This window comes from Anomalospiza imberbis, chromosome 2 (genome assembly GCF_031753505.1).
Source record: "Anomalospiza imberbis isolate Cuckoo-Finch-1a 21T00152 chromosome 2, ASM3175350v1, whole genome shotgun sequence".
Lineage (NCBI taxonomy): Eukaryota > Metazoa > Chordata > Aves > Passeriformes > Viduidae > Anomalospiza > Anomalospiza imberbis.
The window spans coordinates 17604445-17616211 of record NC_089682.1 but is presented as its reverse complement, the minus strand read 5'-3'; the positions used below and the strand labels follow the sequence as shown (position 1 = coordinate 17616211).

The 11767-nt window shown below is 42.8% G+C and overlaps 1 protein-coding gene across 2 annotated transcripts; it reads right to left on the bottom strand.

The window, feature by feature from the left end:
* Positions 1–1476: 1476 nt before the first annotated feature.
* On the bottom strand, positions 1477–8494 carry PIGA (phosphatidylinositol glycan anchor biosynthesis class A). 2 transcript variants are annotated; one of them, XM_068180006.1, is made up of 6 exons: positions 8355–8494; positions 7475–8133; positions 6761–6893; positions 5589–5721; positions 4207–4413; positions 1477–2655 (listed from the first exon to the last, which is right to left on the bottom strand). In XM_068180006.1, exons 1-6 carry the CDS (start codon positions 8393–8395, stop codon positions 2392–2394), a joined length of 1437 nt encoding a protein of 478 aa, XP_068036107.1. In that variant the 5' UTR covers positions 8396–8494; the 3' UTR covers positions 1477–2391. The 2 variants fall into 2 exon arrangements, with proteins under 2 accessions (XP_068036107.1, XP_068036108.1); XM_068180007.1 differs by lacking the exons at positions 7475–8133; positions 8355–8494 and adding an exon at positions 7364–7403.
* Positions 8495–11767: the final 3273 nt, after the last annotated feature.

Below are 11767 nucleotides of genomic sequence, written 5' to 3'. Positions count from 1 at the left end.
CATTTTAATTTTTTTAACAAGTTATTTTATTAATTTCTAACCACACTCATTATCTCAGTATTTTTTTTTTTAGTATTCTGCTTATTTTATTTAACCTTTTTCATGTTACCCACTGATATTTTGTGAAACTGTAAATGTTTCTGTGGCATCACCCTTACGCCACTGCACAAAGCCAGTGAGCAAATCATTCCCACAGAGTTCTGCATAATACAAGTGGTGTTATTTGAAAAACCAGGTATGGGTTAAGTTTTTATGGCAGCTTGTACAGAAAGATGAATATTAAAAAAAACATTGCCATAAGAACTCCAACAATCAGTGGTGAAAAGCAGCATTAGGGTTTGTAGTTCTGTATTTTCTAATTATATGCTCCCACATATTAATAAAATGCATCCATTCTTTATGGAACAGTAGATAAACTTTACATTGGTTTTGTAAACAAGACTATAACAAGGTTTTATTATGTTATTCACAAGTACACAATGTTCCACAAAAGAAAACTTATTTTGAGTAGATTCCTTTTGATTTGTGTTTGCAGATGTTGCAGGAAACCAAACAGAACTAAAAGAGAACAAACAAAATATTACTACAAATACACACACATATGTATATATATATAACATTTCCCTGGAGTGGCAATCAGTATTTTCAGAAGGCTGATAGAAATTTGAATGCTTGAATTTTGAATGCTTGAATATTAAAAAAAAAAAAAAAAAAGAATAACTTAGAAAAGTAGAATAGTAGCTTAATTCTACCCATTTATCCTTAAAACTTGTGGCACCATTTAGATGGCTTCCACTTTTAATGCAGTTTGAAAAACTCAATTTGTAATATTACACGCTGTATGTTACATATCAAAGGCTAAAAATTATAGTAAAAGAAAATACACTTTATATATGGCAATTATTTACATTATCTTTGTGTTTCATGAAAATATGTTCAATGAAATTATAAAATGCTTGTGTAATTATATCTCTACCCAAACAACATGAATTTGGCAGAAGTATTGTGTTAAATACTACCCTTCAAGGGTTTGGAAACAGTGTTTTAATATTGCACAGTTTTAGTATCAATACAGTGTCCAACAGCACACAATACTCCAGAGTCATAAAATAGTAAGCTGATAATCATTAGTGATGCTTGAAAAAGAAACTAACCCAGTGCATCAAACAAGTGGCAATTTTACAGATGGTTGACACAAATGAAATAAACTCCTGACACACACTGGCACAATGCTGTGCTGCCTCCTGCCCCACATACACATCAGTCAGACTCCTCACAGCTGCTCCTTCTCTCTGTCTCTCCATGAAAAGCACAGCCATTGTTATTTCCGTTTAAGGGATACCTTCCCAAGATTGCATGTGCAGCACCTGCCAGCCAGTGTCTCTGATGTGAATGAGGTGAAATCATTCACCCTGAACGCTGTCCCTCCCAGAGATGGACTGAAATGCCGCTTTGGTCATAAGTAAGTGGAAGGAGAAAGAAGTGGGGGGAAAAAAGGGATGGGTGGGTGGGAGGTGGGAGAGAGCAAGTAAGCACGAGTGTGCTTGTTAAGCCCTTCACAGTTTTTGCTCTCTCACACACGTTACTTCTCACTTTGGCACAGACTGCTGGAAGTACTCAGGCCTGAGATGTTTCTAAAGGCTGTATTATCTCTAATACTATTTCTTTGCCTACGTACTGAAAAACAAAAACAAAACCCAAAACCACTATAAGCTTCACATCACTTTCACACATGTAAGAGAACAGGATGAATTTAGCACCTCTGAAAATCATTATGGAATGTTGATTTAGCAACAGGATGTACAACTCTGACTAGGGAACAACTTCAAAATAATAATGCTACGCAGGCAAAACACTGTCACTGAGACACAACTGCTAGAACTAAGTCTCTGAAATTTACATGGTAATGGACTTTATGAATAATTTCAAGTGCCATTTTCATCTTAGGAGAAAAAAAAGGTGTATTTTGTTGAGCTTTTAATTATTTTGAAAGAGGTCTTAAAATAAAAATTACAGTAAATATCAGGGATTAAAAGGAACTACAGTAAGCTAATAATTGTTGTGTTTTGCTTTCCCAAACACCATAAGCCCCTTTCTGCAATGTTCAAGTTATCAAGAAAAATCTTGTATTTTTGTTTCCAAGGCTTCTGACATATATAAAAACACATGTTCTCCTCCCAGCTTTCAGTGCAAAAGAGATGCCCATAAATTTGCATGAATCCAAAACTGAACTGTTGTAAGAACATCATCCTAAATTGAGGTAGCACATTGAACTAAGTTTCTTTCCAAGAACTTCAGAAAGAAACTAAAGAGTTTTAAGAGTAATGTCTCTGTCAGCAAGCATTAAAACCTTTAGTGACCGACACATTCATCCCTCTCCACTTGAGCAATTTAGGAGTTTGGAAGTTCTTCTTTAACTCTTCTTTTTTTCCCCAAAAAATACTGTTTAGTCCATGCACCCTTAGGTCCTGTAGCATCTATTGCAACATCAATAATGGAATCTGGAGTCATCCACCTCAGAAACGCTAAGAGAAGGAAGTTCAGAACAGCAAAAAAAGCAAAAATACACCCAGTCACTGGACCACAGTGAGTCATTAGTCTGTCAAGTCGCTCCTTCATTGGTAAAACCACTTCATCTGCAACTCTGTCATACACCTAAATGGAGAGGAGACAGAAAGTAACATCCTAGAAACACATTGATTCTACCTCAAAAATCAGGCAGTGCTTTGTCATCACTGCACAAAATAAATGATCCATTCTTATCTACCAGATGGGACAAATATTACCCCCACAAAGAACCTTTGCAGATCCTAAGTGCTGATTTATGAGTCTTGTTCTAGATAATTCATTCATTTATTTAAGGAGAAATATGAAACATTCACTTCTTTTACTTTTGAAGAGTCAAAAGTATTTAATTAACTAGAAAGTCTGCATAATTTGTCTCTCATGTAGTATTATACAGAAAGAGTTGGGGGTTTTAATTGAATGAATGGGTTCTAATCTCAAAGTCACATCAGTCCCAGGAAAAGCTTGAACATACAATTACTAGATTTTAAACACAAAGCTGCATGAACTCATAGGTGAGTTTGGCACTATTACAAATCTCTGTATTTGAACAATTAACCAAATCATAATAGGCTCCTGATCTTTGTTTAAAGAAACAGTAGTTCAATTACTGCACAAAGCAAATACATGCTACTAGTGACTTACTATACATGTCAACCACAGCCAACTACAAACCACTCCGAAAAGGCGTGAAGGACACCGTTTTTTTCCTTGAGAATGTTACAGACTCCATTCTACAGGTAACTTAATTTGCTAACCGACAGCTGTCTTCTGTACATTTTAAGATCTACGCATACTTCTATCAATTCTATGACCATTTTCCTTCATGAAGTATTGGTGGCTTTTTAAGATGTTGCTTGCAGTTACAAAATTATAAAATGAATGATACTGGTGCCACTTGAAAATAATAAAATAAACTGGTTGTACATGGCACTTCAAGGAGGCTTGTGAGAGATACGTAACTGAGTGCAGTACAATCTATGTAAGAGGCATGGGGTTCAGCTACTCTCTCCTTCCTAAAACACAGGAGGTGAAGTCAGAAGTGACACAGCTCCACAGGTGTTTGTAACATTGCTGCAGCCAACATTCTTCACTAAAGGCAGAGTTTTTCTACTGTAGTGCATTTCTAATTCTGAGATACGATTTCAGAACTATGAAAATAAATTCTCATTACAACCACAGCTTATGTAAGCTCAGCTGCATTCAGCCTTCCAGCATTGAACTCCCTCTCATAATTTTAAACTACTTGCTAGCACATGGTAAAGCTTTGTCATGAATTGTTCTTACCTTGTCATACACGTTATGCAGCACATTTTCCAGTTATGCCAGAAAAGTTACTTCATGTGAAGACTTGAACAAATAAAGAGTAGAAATCTAATGATCTAGCCTTTTCTTCAAAATATTTACCAGCAATTATGGCATGTTAGAAAACACAAATAGAAAAAAAACACCTATCCAGGAATGTATTTGGGAAAAAAAAAAGCATTTTCTGAACCTTTTAAAACCATGTATGTTTGACAGAAAATATGCTGAAAAATTACACTGGAATATTACACAGTGAATGTGCATAGTAATATTTCAAACCAAGAACTGTTTCAGGAATTTGCTTTCAGAGATTTTAAAAGAATCGATTATACATACTTTCTCAGTTCTCTCTGCTACATTCCTCCACGTATAAAATGTTTTCACTTCTTTATGAACAGTTTCTGGAGATGGCAGAGTTCCTGATCTGAGCTGGGCAATAGCTTTTTCTAGTCCATCACACAAAGATTTCACAGAGGGCTCACACAAAATGATGAGATTTTCTGGAAGTACCTCTGGAATCCCACCAACTCTTGTACTCACCACCTTTGAGACAAACAAAAGAAACAGCACACATGCAACACAAAAAATGAACCTGTGTGATGGCAGTGCTATTACATTGTTTAAAAGAATAGGAAAATATCATGGTTTGGGAACTCGACCTGTATGTGAACTAAAGATGTAAACCCCAGAGAAGACAAAGCATAGCAGATGACCTTCAACACTGTCCAGAATGAATCTCTGGTGCCATGATAAAACAGAAGACTTGCTCTAATGAGTGGTTATGAGACACCATTCCTGAAGGTGTTTGCCACAGTACCCAACTAATTCTGTCTAATCCGATTTTGGACATTTCCTCCACAGTATCTCAAAAAAAAACCTGTTACCTCTATTTGCAGAGGATAATTTTACCACATACTTAAAATTTCAGTTTCCTAGGTTACTGAATACTTGCAAAAATTTATTCATATTAACTTGAATTATTATTTTTAAAGGAAAATCAGATATTATTAAGACTTAGATTGTGCAGTCATCTCTAAACATTGGGCAATAAGAAACTGCAGAACTTCCTCACCTCTAGAGAAGAGATGGCAAAAGAATAACTACGAGGTAGTAACTGCTGTCAAAGGATACTGAAGTAAAGAAAAAACTGAAGTTGCTCACATTTTCCATACTTACTGTAAATTAGGTACTCTTATCAGTCTTCTTAGTAAGGTTTCTTTATATTTTATTGTGAAACTAACTCTTTATGGCTATTGACTCAACTTATTTTTGAGTTGTCAATCTGAGTTACAAATTAGTTAGAGCTTTTACTGTTCTCTCTCTCTCCAACTTATCCTGAATTCCTACACAGGAAGGCAATTTTTCTGCAGCTCCTTTCAAAGTACTGTCAAAGTAAACCTTTGTGAACACCAACTACCCCAAAGCTCTGTAAAAGAGTACATACAAAATAGTATTTTGGAGAGGCAGTCTGGCTAGTTCAGAGAACTGAGAGGAGACCAACATGTTATTCCCAATTCTGCACAAAATTCTTCTTGGAGTTAACCCTTCTGTCTCAGCTTCCAGTTGATCTGGAAATAGGCATAACATTTTCTTGACATTTTCTCTGTCAAGACAGAGCCTCAGATGAAATCAAATGTGATAAGCACATATTATTCCATTGTGAAATTTGTTTAAAATGGATACATGCTTTCTAGATACTGAGATTTTTTTTTTTTTACCTGTAAACCACAACTTGCTGCCTCCACAATAGCCATACAAAAGGCCTCAGTGAGGGAAGTGTTAAGAAAAATGTGCCCCTGGACCAGGACATTTCTGACATCCTGGTGTTCCAAGCCTCCTAGAAGACGCACCCTGCATACAAGAGGAAAAAACAAAAAAAAACTCAGAGAGAAACACTAGATTTGGACCATAAAAATGCCACATATTCTGAAAAAGGTACCAATGGTTCATACTTATATAGTGAGGAACAAAGAAGGGCACCTCAGTTTAATTTTATCTAAGTTTTTCCAGCAATAGAGAAGACCCTGCTTTTTTATTGCCACACTGAAAGAAACTTCTGATAATAAAGTTGGTGGGAGAAGTTGCTGTTTTAATGACATTTGCCTCCAGAACACTGGTACTGAGCCTTCTAGTTCTGCAAAACAAAATGGCTTCCTTCAGTTAATAACTAAGATTTGTCAAATGCATTATCTGACTTTTCAATTTGAGGTCTGACCAATCTGAGTCTGATAAGGGAAAAAGTTTTTAAGATACAATGATCAGGACCCATCATCCTTAAGAAACACTGGAAAAAAATAAAGGGTAAAATGAGAATGATACTGACAATTTTAATTGGGGAAATCACTGACTAAAGCACAAAACAGGCAACAAAAAAACCTAGAAAAGAAAACAAACAGTTGAGAATATGAAACTGTTCTTGATCAAGAAAACCCAAGAGAAATACATAAATGGCAACAATCCAGTAACATGGTAGCACCAGGGAACATGTTTGTAGCATGACAAGAAAACATAAGAGACAAGCACTATGCTGAAGACTTTCATACTGAAATAATAAATTACTAGCAGTCATCATCACATGCAATGGCACAAACGAGCTGTTAACAACTGATGCCATATGAGATCCAAGCATCATGGTTGCAGAGAGGAGCATGATCAACTTATATCTAAGTCACCTTTCTATGACCTGAGCGAAGGCTCATTCAGGGCCTATTCAAAGAAATATGAATTAACTTGCTGGACCACAGTCCAGCTCTCAAAGTCTTCAGTGTCTGGTTTATCTGCCTTGCCTTAGGCCTCCAGTCTCAAGCTTTGGGGTTATCTGAGGGAAGGAGGCAGGCAGGTCCCCACCCCTGAAGTACCTTGAAGGGTCATGGACACCCACAGAACAAACCTGTCATGTAGCTGGTATCTCTCCCGGACTTCTTCCAGTATGATTCGTTTTGGTCCTTCTCCTCCAACTAAGAAATGTAACTCCGGATATTTCTGACAGAGCTCAGGAATTATACCACTAAGCAAATCAATACCTAAGAGTAGAAAATTTAGGGCAAGCCATTATTGCATTTGATTTCAGAACTTCTCATGATGCAGCCTACATCTACAACTATATTCAAAAGCAGAAGAAGTTAAAAAAAGGTCTCCTGAAGACAATTAAACTGCTGTACATAAAAATATGAAACAAACCACAACTTGGGACCTCATAGGAAAAAAATGGGAAAAAAAATCACTTAAGCTGCTGTCACTTGATTTAATAAAAAACAATTAAAACATTTCTAACAGAATCTATAGATATATAGATTAGGCTCTAATCTAATATATAGATTAGGCTCTAAATCTTATGTCCAATGCGAGCCAAACCTTCCACTTTACAAACTGCAGTTTTTTGTCTCTTCAGTATTACAAAGGAAACACACCTCTGAACCCAACATGTACAAAAACAAATGTACATTTCTTCTTCTTGAGCTCACTAACACAAAGCTTGGAACAGCCACCTCACCACTCTCAGTGAAAATTCCATCCATGCCACAGATACAGCCTAAGTGATACCTGACCAAGACCTCTCCAAAGTAAGAAAACTAAAACAAGCTTACATTTGATCCCCTATTACCTTTTCTGTAAACAAGTCTGCTGACAACAACAATTGTTATTGTACTGTCATCCCTCCTTGAAGGGTCTGGAGTGAAGTCGGTGGGATCAACAGCGTTGGGGATGACAGAGACTATCCGAGGGTCCAAGGCTGCTCGCAACACCGTGTTCTCCTTACTGGTGTAGGAGACGCAGATGATGTGGTTGGTGTCACACAGGGACACCGTCAGCAGCTTGTTGGTCAGCACCGAGCTGACATCCGCGAACCCGAAGAGGGAATGGTCAGTGAACACGGTCCGCAGCCCCATGGTCTTGGCGTGGAACAGGGCGTCGTGGGCCATGGCCGAGAAGGAGCTGTGGGCGTGCACGATGGTCACCCGCTCCCGCACGAAGATGTACCTGAGCAAGGGCAGGCTGTGGAAGAGCGTCGTGGCCGTGGACTGGTTGTACATCACCTTCAGGGGCAGGTAGTAGACTTTCAGCCCGCTGGTGAGGTAGCGGACGCCCTTGCGGTGGCCGTAGGCGTGGGTGACCACCAGGACCTTGTGGCCGCGCTCGATGAGGCACTGTGACAGCTGGTACACGTGGCTCTCCACGCCCCCCATGTTGGGGTAGAAGAAGTCCGACACCATGCACACGCTGTGCGCCGCCGGGCCTCCGCCCTCCATCCCGGGCCCGCTCCTGCCGGGGGAAGGAATCACAAGGCGCCATCATTCGCCGGCGGCCGCCCGCGACGTCCCCGACCCCCTCAGTGTCGGCGGCGCCGCCGGGCCCGCCGTGCGTCCCGCGCAGGCCGCACGCAGGGAGGGGCGGCGCCGCGGCCCCCTGAAGAGTCCAGTCCCCGCGGCGGCCGCCCCGGGGGAGCGCGGGCGGCGGCGAGGGCGGGGGAAGCGTGCACGTACCTGCCGGCGGCCGGCGCTCCCTGCGCGCTGCCCGGCGCCATGGCCCCATTTCCCGGTCACCGCCGCGGCCACGCCCGCGCGGGGCGGCGCCACGGCCAATCGCCGCCCGGCGCGGCGTCACGCGGGAAAACCAGCGCCAATCGCTGCGCAGGACGGTGACTGGCTGTCCCGGGATTCCGCCCCGGCTCCCTGTCCCGGGATCCCGCCCCGGCTCCCTGTCCCGGGATCCCGCCCCGCTCCCGGCATCCCGCCCCGGCTCCCTGTCCCGGGATCCCGCCCCGGCTCCCTGTCCCGGCATCCCGCCCCGCTCCCGGCATCCCGCCCCGGCTCCCTGTCCCGGGATCCCGCCCCGGCTCCCTGTCCCGGGATCCCGCCCCGCTCCCGGCATCCCGCCCCGGCTCCCTGTCCCGGCATCCCGCCCCGGCTCCCTGTTCCGGGATCCCGCCCCGGATCCCTGTCCCGGGATCCCGCCCCGCTCCCGGCATCCCGCCCCGGCTCCCTGTCCCGGGATCCCGCCCCGCGCCCGGCATCCCGCCCCGGCTCCCTGTCCCGGCATCCAGCCCCGGTCCCGTGATCCCGCCCCGCTCCCGGCATCCCGCCCCGGCTCCCTGTCCCGGCATCCCGCCCCGCTCCCTGTCCTGGCATCCCGCCCCGGCTCCCTATCCCGGCATCCCGCCCCAGCTCCCTATCCCGGGATCCCGTCCCGCTCCCGGCACCCCGCAGCCCGGTGTCCCGCCCCGCTCCCGGCGCCGGACACCGAGGACACGGCGCTAATGCAGCAGAGATGTCCTTGCTGTAGTGGGAAGCTCGTCCCGGACGGTTGTTGTCAAAAAAGCGTAGTACGGAGCTACTGAGAAAAGTGACATAAATGCCGTATAGGGATGGGATTGCCTCAAAATTCCAAAGGCTTTGCCCTGCCCCCAGTGGAGAAGCTCTTCTGGTGTGTTTGGCTCAGTTGCAGCTGGAGCTCCTGAAATGTTCTAGACTCTTCTGCCACAAATGCTGAAAGCTTGCTGTCTCTAAATAAAAATTAATTTTAAAAAACTTGTTTTTTATAGACAGTCCGGGAGGTTGAACACTGGGAAAGGAGCTGGGTTGGCATCACTTGGCTATGTATTCCTGGTCTTCTCAAAGAGCCTTACCATCAGCCTTTTTGGCAGCTCAAACACTGTCCTGACTGCTGCTGGCTGCCAAGAAGGGTGTTCATGTCTTTCCTGTATGTTCTCAAAATTATGTTTAGCAGTTCCTTCTTCTTGCCAAGATTTCTGATACGAATTTTGTCAGATTTGAGTCTGTCATGACTCCTATGCAAATGTGCTTGTTGTGACTGACAGTACAAGCTGACCTAGGCTGGAGTTCTGGCTGGATTCCTGTTAGATTGAAGCTTGGACAGATGTGGTTTGGAGACACTGATCCCAAGAAAGACTAAGGAGGAAAGCAGGCACTTCATTCTGGGGACTGAAAGATGTGAAAACCTCTACTGTGTTGACTAAGAAAAGCATTGCTCATTGATCGAATTTTTCCTCATGTGTTCAGAAAGATGGGACCAGCTCTGGCAAATATGATTTCATCATCAGGTGGTTCTCTGAAGTGAATTTCAGGATGAAAAGCTGAGTGTGAGGCCAGAAGAGGGGAAACTTCTAACCAGCAACAGCAGGGTGTGAAAGAAGAAGAGTTGGAGAAGCAGGAGTTTGTAGGGATCCTAGTTCTCAGAAGAAACTGTAGCCTGAGTGTAAAGCTGTGGCCTTCAATTACATCTAGGAAAAAGGCACCAAAGTAGTGCAAGGAGACGGAGGAATTCACTTGGTGGTTCTCCAGTGCAGCACCTCATGTGAGCTCTGGTAAATTGTAGTGGTGGCATCCCTTGCTGTTACACTGCCCTGAATAATCAAGCTGTCAAATCACTCCAGTTTTAGCTGTCAGAAAAACAATGGTTATGGTTTTAACTATTTTGAAATATTTTTTTTTAGATTAGTTCTTAGTGTGTATTTTCTAGAGAAGTTGTAATTTTTGGTATGCAAACTCAAAAAAACTGAAGAGAAATCGTAAGTGGTACATTATATAGCAGCCCCTTTCTTTACTTTCTCAGCAGTTGGTCATTGGCTCTGGATGTCTTTCTGAAGGAAATCAGGGATTGTGGCCAACCTTCATGCCTTTGGCCTGGCACATTGGCTTTGGTGGTCTGACATCTGTGTTCTTCATTAAATGTGTCTGGTTGAGCTTAATGTCATTCCTGTCAGAGGTCCAGTAAATCCCCCTGTATCAGCAGCCTTCTCCTGTTGATGTGTTCAAGGGAACTTGAAAAATTTGTCATCCGAGGAGCCTAGGACAAACCTTAATGGAAAGGAAAGGAATCTTTGCCACTGCCAAGTTGAAAAAGACGCTGCTAAATTTTGTCTCCACAGCTGGTTCACAAGGATGGGATAACATTCACTTTACACTGACTGGTGTTGTGTTGTGTATTCATAAAATGGTCACAGATCCTGGTCATATCCAGAGTCTATCCTGGCCTGATCTGAGGTGAAGCCCATACTGAAGAGACCAACAGCTGAAGAAAGAATCAGATTTTCTTACTTTCTAAATCCTGCACTCAGTATATTCACTCCCTCACTTAGAGCACATACAAGGTCAGAGTGAGACTGTAGGATAAATAGAGTAGAGAGTAAAGATGTAAAATCTGTGACAGCAGAGTAATTGCCACTTCCAAGCCTGGTCCTTGAATGCTCTCTAAAACATCTCATAAATTGAGTTAATGGAGAGGGAAGATGGAGGACACTCCAAGACTCCTGTGTCTTTGTTCAGGTAGCAGATGTCATTGTGCCTCAAGGAGACCTCTTCAGTGTTCTTGTAAATACAGGAAAACTTTCTGCCAAGTACTCTGCACTTTCAACTCCCACTCAGCCTCCTCTCAGGCTGAATTTGCCATTCTATCCCCCAGCCTGTTGGATGACATTGCTCTTATTCCATGTCTGTATGGAGCAAAAACGATCACTGTTTGGTGAAGTGGCTAAGCTGGTGTACTAAATTAATGCATTTATTTACACTCAATAAGCCTAAAGCATGCACATTTATTATTAAAAACAATAGTAACTGACAAAAACAAGCTATCAGTTTTTCACAGAGTACTTCACAAAAGAGCTGTGAAGCACTGCTGCTCTGGCGCCTGATGCCATGAGAAGAGAGCCACAGTTCTGGAAAAGAAATCTTATGACATGGAACAGTGGTGTGAGACTGCACAACTGGCTTGAAGTGAAGGACATTTCTTTTTCATGATCCAGAAAAGCAGAAACTGTTGGAAACCACAAATGAAGTACATGAGTGAAAAATAGTACTGCTGAATGGAGAACTGTGGCCTGTAGATGTATCATAACCAGAGACTGGTCAGTGAAACCAAATAGGACAGCCAGAGACAG